The 17,063-nt window shown below is 53.7% G+C and overlaps 1 protein-coding gene across 1 annotated transcript; it reads left to right on the top strand.

Annotated features, from left to right (window-relative positions):
• Positions 1 to 5,351: 5,351 nt before the first annotated feature.
• PTPMT1 (protein tyrosine phosphatase mitochondrial 1) lies at positions 5,352 to 12,832 on the top strand. Its single transcript, XM_073659560.1, has 4 exons — positions 5,352 to 5,609; positions 7,112 to 7,192; positions 12,137 to 12,328; positions 12,634 to 12,832. The coding sequence occupies exons 1-4, from the start codon at positions 5,457 to 5,459 to the stop codon at positions 12,775 to 12,777; spliced, it is 570 nt and encodes a 189-aa protein (XP_073515661.1). The 5' UTR covers positions 5,352 to 5,456; the 3' UTR covers positions 12,778 to 12,832.
• Positions 12,833 to 17,063: the final 4,231 nt, after the last annotated feature.

Here is a 17,063-nt window from a genome sequence, read left to right on the forward strand (position 1 = left end):
GAACCTGTAAAAAAAAGAATAAAATAAAAAATAAATATTATAGTCACCTTCCGATGGCCCCCGGTGTTTTCTCTGCTGTGTCCGGTCTCTTGTACGGCTCGCGGTGGTGTGAAGGACCTGCCATGACGTCATTGAGTCATGTGACAGGTCACGCGACCGCCGACGTCATATAATCGTTATTTTTTACCATTCTTATTCTTTTTTTTTTTAACTATTACTTGGTCACACTATATATGCCGGTTGCTGTTTGCATGGATTTATATAGTGTGACCAAGTTGTCAAGCACTTTCCAAGTGATGCTAAAATCTCTTGTCAACCCGCATGCGGAAATGCAAATGAAGAACGCTTCACATCCGCATGTCCCTGGCAGGAAAAACGCATGTACAATCCGCATGCACAATCCGCATGTACAATCCGCATGCACAATCCGCATGTACAATCCGCATGTACAATCCGCATGTACAATCCGCATGCACAATCCGCATGCACAATCCGCATGTACAATCCGCATGCACAATCCGCATGTACAATCCGCATGTACAATCCGCATGCACAATCCGCATGCACAATCCGAATGTACAATCCGTATGTACAATCCGTATGTACAATCCGCATGCACAATCCGCATGCACAATCCGCATGCACAATCCGCATGTACAATCCGCACGCACAATCCACATGTACAATCTGCATGTACAATCCGCATGCACAATCCGCATGTACAATCCGCACGCACAATCCACATGTACAATCCGCATGTACAATCCGCATGTACAATCCGCACGCACAATCCACATGTACAATCTGTATGTACAATCCGCATGCACAATCCGCATGTACAATCCGCACGCACAATCCGCATGCAGAAACGCAAGTGAAGAACGCTTCACATCCGCATGTCCCTGGCAGGAAAACACATGTACAATCCGCATGTACAATCCGTATGTACAATCCGCATGTACAATCCGCACGTACAATCCGCACGCACAATCCGCATGCACAATCCGCATGCACAATCCGTATGTACAATCCGTATGTACAATCCGCACGTACAATCCGCATGCACAATCCGTATGTACAATCCGCATGTACAATCCGCATGTACAATCCGTATGTACAATCCGCACGTACAATCCGCATGCACAATCCGCATGCACAATCCGCATGTACAATCCGCATGCACAATCCGCATGTACAATCCGCATGCACAATCCGCATGTACAATCCGCATGCACAATCCGAATGTACAATCCGTATGTACAATCCGCATGCACAATCCGCATGTACAATCCGCATGCACAATCCGCATGTACAATCCGCACGCACAATCCACATGTACAATCTGCATGTACAATCCGCATGCACAATCCGCATGTACAATCCGCACGCACAATCCGCATGTACAATCTGCATGTACAATCCGCATGCACAATCCGCATGTACAATCCGCACGCACAATCCACATGTACAATCCGTATGTACAATCCGCATGCACAATCCGCATGTACAATCCGCATGCACAATCCGCATGTACAATCCGCATGCACAATCCGAATGCACAATCCGTATGTACAATCCGCATGCACAATCCGCATGCACAATCCGCATGCACAATCCGCATGTACAATCCGCACGCACAATCCGCATGCACAATCCGCATGCACAATCCGTATGTACAATCTGCATGTACAATCCGCATGCACAATCTGCATGTACAATCCGCATGCACAATCCGCACGTACAATCCGCACGCACAATCCACACGTGCAATCCGCATGTACAATCCGTATGTACAATCCGCACGTACAATCCGCACGTACAATCCGCACGTACAATCCGCACGTACAATCCGCACGCACAATCCGCACGCACAATCCGCACGTACAATCCGCACGTACAATCCGCACGTACAATCCGCACGTACAATCCGCACGTACAATCCGCACGCACAATCCGCACGCACAATCCGCACGTACAATCCGCACGTACAATCCGCACGTACAATCCGCACGCACAATCCGCACGTACAATCCGCACGGACAATCCGCACGCACAATCCGCACGCACAATCCGCACGTACAATCCGCACGTACAATCCGCACGCACAATCCGCACGCACAATCCGCACGCACAATCCGCACGCACAATCCGCACGCACAATCCGCACGGACAATCCGCACGGACAATCCGCACGCACAATCCGCACGCACAATCCGCACGGACAATCCGCACGTACAATCCGCACGCACAATCCGCATGCACAATCCGCATGTACAATCCGCATGCACAATCCGCATGTACAATCCGCACGCACAATCCGCACGTACAATCTGCATGTAGAATCCGCATGCACAATCCGCATGTACAATCCGCACGCACAATCCGCATGTACAATCTGCATGTACAATCCACATGCACAATCCGCATGTACAATCCGCACGCACAATCCACATGTACAATCCGCATGCACAATCCGCATGTACAATCCGCATGTACAATCCGCATGCACAATCCGAATGTACAATCCGTATGTACAATCCGCATGCACAATCCGCATGTACAATCTGCATGTACAATCCGCATGCACAATCCGCATGTACAATCCGCACGCACAATCCACATGTACAATCTGCATGTACAATCCGTATGTACAATCCGCATGCACAATCCGCATGCACAATCCGTATGTACAATCCGCATGTACAATCCACATGTACAATCCGCATGTACAATCCGTATGTACAATCCGCATGCACAATCCGCATGCACAATCCGTATGTACAATCCGCATGTACAATCCGCATGTACAATCCGCATGTACAATCCGCATGTACAATCCGCACGTACAATCCGCATGCACAATCCGCACGCACAATCCGCACGTACAATCCGCACGTACAATCCGCACGTACAATCCGCACGTACAATCCGCACGCACAATCCGCACGCACAATCCGCATGCACAATCCGAATCTACAATCCGTATGCACAATCCGCATGCACAATCTGCATGTACAATCCGCATGCACAATCCGCATGTACAATCCGCACGCACAATCCGCATGTACAATCTGCATGTACAATCTGCACGCACAATCCGCACGCACAATCCGCACGCACAATCCGCATGGACAATCCGCACGGACAATCCGCACGCACAATCCGCACGTACAATCCGCACGTACAATCCGCATGTACAATCCGCACGTACAATCCGCATGTACAATCTGCATGTACAATCTGCACGCACAATCCGCACGCACAATCCGCACGCACAATCTGCACGCACAATCCGCACGCACAATCCGCACGTACAATCCGCACGGACAATCCGCACGCACAATCCGCACGCACAATCCGCACGTACAATCCGCACGTACAATCCGCATGTACAATCCGCACGCACAATCCGCACGTACAATCTGCAAGTACAATCTGCACGCACAATCCGCACGCACAATCCGCACGCACAATCCGCACGTACAATCCGCACGGACAATCCGCACGCACAATCCGCACGCACAATCCGCACGCACAATCCGCACGTACAATCCGCACGCACAATCCGCACGTACAATCCGCACGTACAATCCGCACGCACAATCCGCACGCACAATCCGCACGTACAATCCGCACGGACAATCCGCACGCACAATCCGCACGCACAATCCGCACGTACAATCCGCACGTACAATCCGCACGTACAATCCGCACGTACAATCCGCACGCACAATCCGCACGCACAATCCGCACGTACAATCCGCACGCACAATCCGCACGCACAATCCGCACGCACAATCCGCACGTACAATCCGCACGTACAATCCGCACGTACAATCCGCACGTACAATCCGCACGCACAATCCGCACGCACAATCCGCACGCACAATCCGAATGCACAATCCGAATGTACAATCCGCATGCACAATCCGCATGCACAATCCGCATGCACAATCCGCATGCACAATCCGCACGCACAATCCGCACGTACAATCCGCATGTACAATCTGCACGCACAATCCGCACGCACAATCCGCACGCACAATCCGCACGTACAATCCGCACGTACAATCCGCACGCACAATCCGCACGTACAATCCGCACGTACAATCCGCACGTACAATCCGCACGCACAATCCGCACGCACAATCCGCACGTACAATCCGCACGTACAATCCGCACGTACAATCCGCACGTACAATCCGCACGCACAATCCGCACGCACAATCCGCACGTACAATCCGCACGTACAATCCGCACGCACAATCCGCACGCACAATCCGCACGTACAATCCGCACGTACAATCCGCACGCACAATCCGCACGTACAATCCGCACGTACAATCCGCACGTACAATCCGCACGCACAATCCGCACGTACAATCCGCACGTAGAATCCGCACGTACAATCCGCACGTACAATCCGCACGTACAATCCGCATGTACAATCCGCACGTACAATCCGCACGTACAATCCGCACGTACAATCCGCACGCACAATCCGCACGTACAATCCGCACGTACAATCCGCACGCACAATCTGCACGCACAATCCGCATGTACAATCCGCACGTACAATCCGCACGCACAATCCGCACGTACAATCCGCATGTACAATCCGCATGTACAATCCGCACGTACAATCCGCACGGACAATCTGCACGCACAATCCGCACGCACAATCCGCATGTACAATCCGCATGCGTTTTGTTCTGCCAGGGAGATGCTGAAACGCTCAGGAAAAATCCGGAGCATTTCTGCATCGTGGGCACACAGCCTTACAATGGTTCTGTGAGTTTTAGGTGTTTTTGGACTGGATCCGCTGCAAAAAAAACCCTCAGAAATGTCAGTGTGCACAGGGCCTTAGCGTCTCATGGCGTCCTGCCCTCAGCTTGGGGTCTCATCGGCTCTTAAATGGCTTTTCAGGCTTTTTTTGTAAATTTCTTTTAATTCTCAGCAGCACAATGGTCGTGTCTGGTGTCGCCACTCTGCCCTGTCTTGTACATGGTGCGGAGCCGCAGTCCCAGACACAACCTGTGGATGATAGAGGCGCTGTTCAGAAAAAAACATGCAGACTTAATATGTTTTTATCATGAAAACTTCCACCTCCAGCTCGTCCCATTCCACACTCTGCTTCATATCGCTGCATGATGTCAGTAAATGGAACAATTCACTGCAAAGAAAGTGGAGTTTTGATTTAAATAAAAAAAAAAATTAAAAAAAAGTCAATTTATTGATTAGAAGACGCCAATGATTCCCAAGCAGTCTTCTGTCATCTCCCATCCATTAATAATTATCGCACATTTCCCGCATCAAACATGGCCGACTTTACGCTGCCCTTACATAACATGGCGGCACTCCACTTCCGTACACTCGCACCTTGAAGCGGAAGTGCCAGCGACAAAGATGGTGGCTGCAGTTTCCGCCGGTCGCGATTAATACGCTCTGCCAGGATCATGAGTTTACAGTCAGCTGCCACGCGAGTTCTATTCTATCCGACCCTGCTGTATAACGTTGTCATGGAGAAGATATCCCGCCGGAAATGGTATGACAGGATCGACGAGACCGTTATCCTTGGAGCGTTGCCCTTCCGGGGAATGAGTGACAAGGTAAGCGCGCATGCGCAGTGTAAGTCTCAGCTGCGGCTGCGCACTGAGCGCAGAGCGGGGATGTGATGGAGTGTAGCTCCGCCATAATTGGCTCCACGAGCCATTCCTGTCCCAGCACAGGGAATAAGGCCCATTAATGGCCGCCAGAGAGGAGCAGGACTCCTGTATCTGCCTGCATTTGTCGCCAGCCTTATGTGGAGCTATTTTCTGCTGGTTTCTCTTTTTCCGACATACCTTGTGCGGCCACACACCGCCCTGCACCGTCACACTGTGACCCGCACGATACCGCCATTGCTACAAGCAAAAAAACAACTGATAGCAGCTTTTCGAGATTTTCTTGTGGCAGCAACTGGCGACTCCTCGTACGGGGAGAACGTCCCCAAAAGTGTAGTTCAGGTTGAGAAAGAAAGCTAGACCCCAATAATTTACTGCATGTGCGCCCATTTTGTGTCTCGTGGTTCCAGCTTTAAAGAGGTCCTGTCACCGGCCACCAGCAGCCATGTTTAGTTTTTATTTCAGTCCTGCTCCTCCCGACCGTTCCGGTTTTTGTTATAATCCGCCATACGATGAGAGAGATTCGGGCATTTTCATTGGCTACTAACTTTATGGTCTTTCCAAAGGGGCGGGGCTGACAGGGTAATTATGCAGCACAGCCAAAAGATACGCCCCCGAGGATCCTGATAGGTGTAAAAAAAAAATATACAAATTGGCACCAAGCAAAAAGCCCCGATCCTTGGAGCCGTATGGCGGATTTCAGAAATAAAAAAAATCCTGACTATTCAGGAGCAGCGGGAATAAGATAAGAGCACTTTTCACCTGGTGTCGGGGCCTATTTAAGGTTTTTTTTGCTTCAAATTCTTTTACGTTGCGCCTATTTTGAAGATTATTTTACACTTGTTTGTCTCTTTTTTCGCTTTTTTTTGTTGTGGGCACGGTTTTTAAAATGAGATCTTTGCAGATGATTAATTATTTGCAACTTTAAAAAAAAACACACACCATTTTTTTTTTTTGCTGAAGCGTGCTCCAGTTCACGGAGTGATTTTTATTTATTTTTTCTTTCTTTTGAACATCAGAAATTTGTACACAAATATTAGAGTCGCGTGCAACAATCTGGAATCGTGATACTTTTTGCTTTAAAAAAAAAAAGGTGCAAAAGCGTAAAAGTTAAAAATAAAGTTAATTTTCGCTGTCGCACTTAACTCGGGCGTCATTTTGAAGAATTTTGCACAAATAATGACGGGATGGGATAACATGGGACCTGCACCTTCTTTTTTACCCAACAGAACGCATGAACAGGAGAGGGGTTTTATAGTAGAAGACAATAGAAAAAGTCTTTCAAGCGATTTTTCAGGAGTTTTTTGGAAGTGACTCACTCCACAAACCTACACACAGCCTTACATACCAGCGGGAACAAGCAATCAACCCAGTTGCATCTGCTCGGCTGAGGGTCATTATCGGCTTTGGTTCCTTGTATTTCCTAATGACAGTGACGTCTTTTGCAGTTAATTAAAGAAGAGAACGTACGTGGAGTCATCACTATGAATGAAGAATATGAGACCAGACTGCTCAGCCCCTCGTCTCAGGTGCGACTGCCGTCTCCAATGTCTAAGAAGTCGGTCCTGATATCACTCAGATATGATCACACTCTGGGGCCTCCACTAATCCTGAGAATGGAGGGGATGTAGCTCTGCATCTGAGCAGCTGGATACGTCAGAGCACCGCTCTGCATCCTCTGCACAGTCAGGATGCAATGTTTATCCCCTGCACAGTCAGGACAGCTACAGTCTCCTGTACAGCTGGATACATCGGAGCACCGCTCTGCATCCTCTGCACAGTCAGGACGGCTGCAGTCTCCTGTACAGCTGGATACATCGGAGCACCGCTCTGCATCCTCTGCACAGTCAGGATGCAATGTTTATCCCCTGCACAGTCAGGACGGCTGCAGTCTCCTGTACAGCTGGATACATCGGAGCACCGCTCTGCATCTTCTGCACAGTCAGGACGGCTACAGTCTCCTGTACAGCTGGATACATCGGAGCACCGCTCTGCATCTTCTGCACAGTCAGGACGGCTACAGTCTCCTGTACAGCTGGATACATCGGAGCACCGCTCTGCATCCTCTGCACAGTCAGGACGGCTGCAGTCTCCTGTACAGCTGGATACATCGGAGCACCGCTCTGCATCCTCTGCACAGTCAGGACGGCTGCAGTCTCCTGTACAGCTGGATACATCGGAGCACTGCTCTGCATCTTCTGCACAGTCAGGACGGCTGCAGTCTCCTGTACAGCTGGATACATCGGAGCACCTCTCTGCATCTTCTGCACAGTCAGGACGGCTGCAGTCTCCTGTACAGCTGGATACATCGGAGCACCGCTCTGCATCCTCTGCACAGTCAGGACGGCTGTAGTCTCCTGTGCAGCTGGATACATCGGAGCACCGCTCTGCATCTTCTGCACAGTCAGGACGGCTGTAGTCTCCTGTACAGCTGGATACATCGGAGCACCGCTCTGCATCTTCTGCTCAGTCAGGACGGCTGCAGTCTCCTGTACAGCTGGATACATCGGAGCACCGCTCTGCATCCTCTGCACAGTCAGGACGGCTGCAGTCTCCTGTACAGCTGGATACATCGGAGCACCGCTCTGCATCCTCTGCACAGTCAGGACGGCTGCAGTCTCCTGTACAGCTGGATACATCGGAGCACCTCTCTGCATCCTCTGCTCAGTCAGGACGGCTGCAGTCTCCTGTAGAGCTGGATACATCGGAGCACCGCTCTGCATCCTCTGCACAGTCAGGACGGCTGCAGTCTCCTGTACAGCTGGATACATCGGAGCACCGCTCTGCATCTTCTGCACAGTCAGGACGGCTGCAGTCTCCAGTACAGCTGGATACATTGGAGCACCGCTCTGCATCTTCTGCACAGTCAGGATGGCTGCAGTCTCCTGTACAGCTGGATACATCGGAGCACCGCTCTGCATCTTCTGCACAGTCAGGACGGCTGCAGTCTCCTGTACAGCTGGATACATCGGAGCACCGCTCTGCATCTTCTGCTCAGTCAGGACGGCTGCAGTCTCCAGTACAGCTGGATACATTGGAGCACCGCTCTGCATCTTCTGCACAGTCAGGACGGCTGCAGTCTCCTGTACAGCTGGATACATCGGAGCACCGCTCTGCATCTTCTGCACAGTCAGGATGGCTGCAGTCTCCTGTACAGCTGGATACATCGGAGCACCGCTCTGCATCTTCTTCACAGTCAGGACGGCTGCAGTCTCCTGTACAGCTGGATACACCGGAGCACCGCTCTGCATCTTCTGCTCAGTCAGGACGGCTGCAGTCTCCTGTACAGCTGGATACATCGGAGCACCGCTCTGCATCTTCTTCACAGTCAGGACGGCTGCAGTCTCCTGTACAGCTGGATACATCGGAGCACCGCTCTGCATCTTCTTCACAGTCAGGATGGCTGCAGTCTCCTGTACAGCTGGATACATCGGAGCACCGCTCTGCATCTTCTGCTCAGTCAGGACGGCTGCAGTCTCCTGTACAGCTGGATACATCGGAGCACCGCTCTGCATCCTCTGCACAGTCAGGACGGCTGCAGTCTCCTGTACAGCTGGATACATCGGAGCACCGCTCTGCATCTTCTGCACAGTCAGGATGGCTGCAGTCTCCTGTACAGCTGGATACATCGGAGCACCTCTCTGCATCCTCTGCTCAGTCAGGACGGCTGCAGTCTCCTGTACAGCTGGATACATCGGAGCACCGCTCTGCATCCTCTGCACAGTCAGGACGGCTGCAGTCTCCAGTACAGCTGGATACATTGGAGCACCGCTCTGCATCTTCTGCACAGTCAGGATGGCTGCAGTCTCCTGTACAGCTGGATACATCGGAGCACCGCTCTGCATCTTCTGCACAGTCTGGACGGCTGCTGTTTCCTGTACAGCTGGATACATCGGAGCACCGCTCTGCATCCTCTGCACAGTCAGGACGGCTGCAGTCTCCTGTACAGCTGGATACATCGGAGCACCGCTCTGCATCCTCTGCACAGTCAGGACGGCTGCAGTCTCCTGTACAGCTGGATACATCGGAGCACCGCTCTGCATCCTCTGCACAGTCAGGACGGCTGCAGTCTCCTGTACAGCTGGATACATCGGAGCACCTCTCTGCATCCTCTGCTCAGTCAGGACGGCTGCAGTCTCCTGTAGAGCTGGATACATCGGAGCACCGCTCTGCATCCTCTGCACAGTCAGGACGGCTGCAGTCTCCTGTACAGCTGGATACATCGGAGCACCGCTCTGCATCTTCTGCACAGTCAGGATGGCTGTAGTCTCCTGTACAGCTGGATACATCGGAGCACCGCTCTGCATCTTCTGCACAGTCAGGACGGCTGCAGTCTCCTGTACAGCTGGATACATCGGAGCACCGCTCTGCATCTTCTGCACAGTCAGGACGGCTGCAGTCTCCTGTACAGCTGGATACATCGGAGCACCGCTCTGCATCTTCTGCACAGTCAGGACGGCTGCAGTCTCCTGTACAGCTGGATACACCGGAGCACCGCTCTGCATCTTCTGCTCAGTCAGGACGGCTGCAGTCTCCTGTACAGCTGGATACATCGGAGCACCGCTCTGCATCTTCTTCACAGTCAGGATGGCTGCAGTCTCCTGTACAGCTGGATACATCGGAGCACCGCTCTGCATCTTCTGCTCAGTCAGGACGGCTGCAGTCTCCTGTACAGCTGGATACATCGGAGCACCGCTCTGCATCCTCTGCACAGTCAGGACGGCTGCAGTCTCCTGTACAGCTGGATACATCGGAGCACCGCTCTGCATCTTCTGCACAGTCAGGATGGCTGCAGTCTCCTGTACAGCTGGATACATCGGAGCACCTCTCTGCATCCTCTGCTCAGTCAGGACGGCTGCAGTCTCCTGTACAGCTGGATACATCGGAGCACCGCTCTGCATCCTCTGCACAGTCAGGACGGCTGCAGTCTCCAGTACAGCTGGATACATTGGAGCACCGCTCTGCATCTTCTGCACAGTCAGGATGGCTGCAGTCTCCTGTACAGCTGGATACATCGGAGCACCGCTCTGCATCTTCTGCACAGTCTGGACGGCTGCTGTTTCCTGTACAGCTGGATACATCGGAGCACCGCTCTGCATCCTCTGCTCAGTCAGGACGGCTGCAGTCTCCTGTACAGCTGGATACATCGGAGCACCGCTCTGCATCTTCTGCACAGTCAGGACGGCTGCAGTCTCCTGTACAGCTGGATACATCGGAGCACCGCTCTGCATCCTCTGTACAGTCAGGACGGCTGCAGTCTCCTGTACAGCTGGATACATCGGAGCACCGCTCTGCATCCTCTGTACAGTCAGGACGGCTGCAGTCTCCTGTACAGCTGGATACATCGGAGCACCGCTCTGCATCCTCTGTACAGTCAGGACGGCTGCAGTCTCCTGTACAGCTGGATACATCGGAGCACCGCTCTGCATCTTCTGCACAGTCAGGACGGCTGCAGTCTCCTGTACAGCTGGATACATCGGAGCACCGCTCTGCATCCTCTGCACAGTCAGGACGGCTGCAGTCTCCTGTACAGCTGGATACATCGGAGCACCGCTCTGCATCTTCTGCACAGTCAGGATGGCTGCAGTCTCCTGTATAGCTGGATACACCGGAGCACCGCTCTGCATCCTCTGCACAGTCAGGACGGCTGCAGTCTCCTGTACAGCTGGATACATCGGAGCACCGCTCTGCATCTTCTGCACAGTCAGGACAGCTGCAGTCTCCTGTACAGCTGGATACACCGGAGCACCGCTCTGCATCCTCTACACAGTCAGGACGCACTGTCTGCACTGTTTATCCCCTGCACAGTCAGGATGGCTGCAGTCTCCTGTACAGCTGGATACACCGGAGCACCGCTCTGCATCCTCTGCACAGTCAGGACGGCTGCAGTCTCCTGTACAGCTGGATACATCGGAGCACCGCTCTGCATCTTCTGCACAGTCAGGACGGCTGCAGTCTCCTGTACAGCTGGATACACCGGAGCACCGCTCTGCATCCTCTGCACAGTCAGGACGCACTGTCTGCACTGTTTATCCCCTGCACAGTCAGGATGGCTGCAGTCTCCTGTACAGCTGGATGGGCCGGAGCGCTGCTGAGCAGGAGACAAATTAGTAGAGTTCACAGCACTCCAGCCTCCTTTCATCCCCTTCATTCTCAGGATCAGTTCTCCCCATTATAAAATGGCACAGCAGCTCGGACCCCCGAACACCGCTCCACTCATTCTCTCTGGAGCAGCTGGGGGCAGCACATAGAGAATGAATGCGGCGGTGCTCGAGCGCGTGCACTACCACTCATTCTACCCGGACAAGAGCCCTGCTCTGCCTGATGCTGCGGGTCCCAGTGGTCGGACCCCCATCAATCAATGACATATCCTCTATCCTATGGATGACTTGTTTTCACCCTTTACTTTGCCCCCCATGTATTATTCTCCCATTTTCTTGTACCCCTCCATGATCGCTCTTCTTTCTTCCCAGGAGTGGGAAGCTTTGGGGGTGGAACAGCTGAGGCTCAGCACCGTTGACTTCACCGGGGTCCCCACCCTCGAGCACTTACAGAAGGGGGTAGAGTTTGTTCACAAGCATAGGACAATGGGCAACAGCGTTTACATCCACTGTAAGGCCGGCCGCTCCCGCAGCGCCACAATGGTGGCTGCTTACCTGATAGAGGTAAGATCTGCCAATAATCCCGGACTCATCCCATTAGGACCCCCATATTGATCCTCATTACATTAATACTGATATATATATATATCTATATCATTAGTGCATGTGTCCTGATTACTGCACCCATCATATTTACCCTGCAAATTACATCTCCGGGAAATACCTAGTGCGAGATGATAAGTCTGATCAGCTTTCCGTGCAGCCACCTGGCATTGAGTGCTATCGGTCACGCTCTTCTCAGATTGCATACTGGATTGTGGTTATTACGATTCTGGAGCACTGCCATTATTTTTTATTCTTTCTTGCAGAGATATAAGTGGAAACCAGATGTTGCCAGCGCCTCCATAGCGGAAATCCGTCCACACATCCTGATCCGCGGCCGACAGCACCAAATGCTGGAGAAGTTCTACCTCCTAGTGACCAAGTCGGACTCCCCGGGACACGGAGGGTGACATGAAGCTGAACTCTTGTAGTGGGGATTTTGTAAATAAATGTGTTTCTGGTCCACGCGTGCCGTCGCCTGTGTGTGTATTATACGCGCGCGCCGTCGCCTGTGTGTGTATTATACGCGCGCGCCGTCGCCTGTGTGTGTATTATACGCGCGCGCCGTCGCCTGTGTGTGTATTATACGCGCGCGCCGTCGCCTGTGTGTGTATTATACGCGCGCGCCGTCGCCTGTGTGTGTATTATACGCGCGCGCCGTCGCCTGTGTGTGTATTATACGCGCGCGCCGTCGCCTGTGTGTGTATTATACGCGCGCGCCGTCGCCTGTGTGTGTATTATACGCGCGCGCCGTCGCCTGTGTGTGTATTATACGCGCGCGCCGTCGCCTGTGTGTGTATTATACGCGCGTACCGTCGCCTGTGCGTGTATTATACGCGTGTGCCGTAGCCTGTGCGTGTATTATACGCGCGCGCCGTCGCCTGTGCGTGTATTATACGTGCGCGCTGTCGCCTGTGTGTGTATTATACACGTGTGCCGTCACCCGTGCGTGTATTATACGCGTGTGCCGTTGCCTGTGTGTGTATTATACGCGCGCGCCGTTGCCTGTGCGTGTATTATACGCGCGCGCCGTCGCCTGTGCGTGTATTATACGTGCGCGCTGTCGCCTGTGCGTGTATTATACGTGCGCGCTGTCGCCTGTGTGTGTATTATACACGTGTGCCGTCACCCGTGCGTGTATTATACGCGTGTGCCGTTGCCTGTGTGTGTATTATACGCGCGCGCCGTTGCCTGTGCGTGTATTATACGTGCGCGCTGTCGCCTGTGTGTGTATTATACACGTGTGCCGTCACCCGTGCGTGTATTATACGCGTGTGCCGTCACCTGTGTGTGTATTATACGCGCGCGCCGTTGCCTGTGCGTGTATTATACGCGCGCGCCGTCGCCTGTGCGTGTATTATACGTGCGCGCTGTCGCCTGTGTGTGTATTATACACGTGTGCCGTCACCCGTGCGTGTATTATACGCGTGTGCCGTTGCCTGTGTGTGTATTATACGCGCGCGCCGTTGCCTGTGCGTGTATTATACGCGCGCGCCGTCGCCTGTGCGTGTATTATACGTGCGCGCTGTCGCCTGTGCGTGTATTATACGTGCGCGCTGTCGCCTGTGCGTGTATTATACGTGCGCGCTGTCACCCGTGCGTGTATTATACGCGTTCGCCGTCACCCGTGCATGTATTATACGCGCGCGCCGTCGCCTGTGTGTATTATACGCGTGTGCCGTCACCCGTGCGTGTATTATACGCGCGCGCGCGCCGTCGCCTGTGTGTATTATACGCGTGTGCCGTCACCTGTGCGTGTATTATACGCGTGCGCCGTCACCCGTGCGTGTATTATACGCGCGCGCCGTCGCCTGTGTGTATTATACGCGCGCGCCGTCGCCTGTGTGTATTATACGCGCGTGCCGTCACCCGTGCGTGTATTATACGCGCGTGCCGTCACCCGTGCGTGTATTATACGCGCGTGCCGTCTCCCATGCGTGTATTATACGCGTGTGCCATCACCTGTGCGTGTATTATACGTGCGCGCTGTCACCCGTGCGTGTATTATACGCGTTCGCCGTCACCCGTGCATGTATTATACGCGCGCGTGCGCCGTCGCCTGTGTGTATTATACGCGTGTGCCGTCACCCGTGCGTGTATTATACGCGCGCGCGCGCCGTCGCCTGTGTGTATTATACGCGTGTGCCGTCACCTGTGCGTGTATTATACGCGCGCGCCGTCACCCGTGCGTGTATTATACGCGTGCGCCGTCGCCCGTGCATTATACGCGTGCGCCGTCACCCGTGCGTGTATTATACGCGTGCGCCGTCACCCGTGCGTGTATTATACGCGTGCGCCGTCACCCGTGCGTGTATTATACGCGCGCGCCGTCGCCTGTGTGTATTATACGCGCGTGCCGTCACCCGTGCGTGTATTATACGCGCGTGCCGTCTCCCGTGCGTGTATTATACGCGTGTGCCGTCACCCGTGCGTGTATTATACGCGTGCGCTGTCACCCGTGCGTGTATTATACGCGCGCGCGCCGTCGCCTGTGTGTATTATATGCGTGCGCCGTCACCCGTGCGTGTATTATACGCGTGTGCCGTCACCCGTGCGTGTATTATACGCGCGCGCCGTCTCCCGTGCGTGTATTATACGCGTGTGCCGTCACCTGTGCGTGTATTATACGCGCGCGCCGTCACCCGTGCGTGTATTATACGCGCGCGCGCCGTCGCCTGTGTGTATTATACGCGTGCGCCGTCACCCGTGCGTGTATTATACGCGTGTGCCGTCACCCGTGCGTGTATTATACGCGCGCGCCGTCTCCCGTGCGTGTATTATACGCGTGTGCCGTCACCTGTGCGTGTATTATACGCGTGCGCCGTCGCCCGTGCATTATACGCGTGCGCCGTCACCCGTGCGTGTATTATACGCGCGCGCCGTCTCCTGTGCGTGTATTATACGCGCGTGCCGTCACCCGAGCGTGTATTATACGCGCGCGCCGTCACCCGAGCGTGTATTATACGCGTGCGCCGTCACCCGTGCGTGTATTATACGCGCGTGCCGTCTCCCGTGCGTGTATTATACGCGTGTGCCGTCACCTGTGCGTGTATTATACGCGCGCGCCGTCACCCGTGCGTGTATTATACGCGTGCGCCGTCGCCCGTGTATTATACGCGCGCGCCGTCTCCTGTGCGTGTATTATACGCGCGTGCCGTCACCCGAGCGTGTATTATACGCGTGCGCCGTCACCTGTGCGTGTATTATACGCGTGCGCCGTCACCCGTGCGTGTATTATACGCGTGTGCCGTCACCCGTGCATGTATTATACGCGCGCGCCGTCTCCTGTGCGTGTATTATACGCGCGTGCCGTCACCCGAGCGTGTATTATACGCGCGCGCCGTCACCCGAGCGTGTATTATACGCGTGCGCCGTCACCCGTGCGTGTATTATACGCGCGTGCCGTCTCCCGTGCGTGTATTATACGCGTGCGCCGTCACCTGTGCGTGTATTATACGCGTGTGCCGTCACCTGTGCGTGTATTATACGCGCGCGCCGTCACCCGTGCGTGTATTATACGCGTGCGCCGTCGCCCGTGTATTATACGCGCGCCGTCTCCTGTGCGTGTATTATACGCGCGTGCCGTCACCCGAGCGTGTATTATACGCGTGCGCCGTCGCCCGTGTATTATACGCGCGCGCCGTCTCCTGTGCGTGTATTATACGCGCGTGCCGTCACCCGTGCGTGTATTATACGCGTGCGCCGTCGCCCGTGTATTATACGCGCGCGCCGTCTCCTGTGCGTGTATTATACGCGCGTGCCGTCACCCGTGCGTGTATTATACGCGTGCGCCGTCGCCCGTGTATTATACGCGCGCGCCGTCTCCTGTGCGTGTATTATACGCGCGTGCCGTCACCCGAGCGTGTATTATACGCGTGCGCCGTCACCTGTGCGTGTATTATACGCGTGCGCCGTCACCCGTGCGTGTATTATACGCGCGCGCCGTCACCCGTGCGTGTATTATACGCGTGCGCCGTCGCCCGTGTATTATACGCGTGTGCCGTCACCCGTGCGTGTATTATACGCGTGTGCCGTCACCCGAGCGTGTATTATACGCGTGCGCCGTCACCTGTGCGTGTATTATACGCGTGCGCCGTCACCCGTGCGTGTATTATACGCGTGTGCCGTCACCCGTGCGTGTATTATACGCGCGTGCAGATCTGCAGACCGTCCGTCCGTCCAGCTGTGATTTCTCAGTTTCCTCCTTATTCTGGGGATATTCTGTGCCACCCGTTCCTCATCCATCTCATACAAATATCTGACCCCACAATTACCAGCTGACTGCAGGGTCCGGTGACATAGGGGGCTGAGGACATGACCTGGCCCCCGACCGCTGCCCCCAGTATTAGTGAGGGTGGTCTGCTGTCGGCTGCTGTACCGCTAGAGTGCTTTCCTACCTTCCTTCCGGGAGATACGATATTATAAGCTCAGACAATCCATCATTCTACTTAGATTTTGACCTGGGAGAAACTTATTCTGCTCATTGTGACTTATTTCCACATTTTTACTCCCTGGGCTCTTCAGTGTAAATTCAATGATTTGGACACTTGTGGAGGATAAATATTTTGCAAAAGGGTTAAAAAATGTGGAACATTTGTCTTCTGCATCCTCTATGTATAATGGTTAATCAGCATCTCTCAGGGAGCGCAATCTCTGGCCTGTAACCCTGATCTCTCTTCTCCTTCCTCTATGCATC

Source organism: Phyllobates terribilis, unplaced genomic scaffold, assembly GCF_046119375.1.
Source record: "Phyllobates terribilis strain yellow unplaced genomic scaffold, ASM4611937v1 Scaffold_13__5_contigs__length_258822181, whole genome shotgun sequence".
Lineage (NCBI taxonomy): Eukaryota > Metazoa > Chordata > Amphibia > Anura > Dendrobatidae > Phyllobates > Phyllobates terribilis.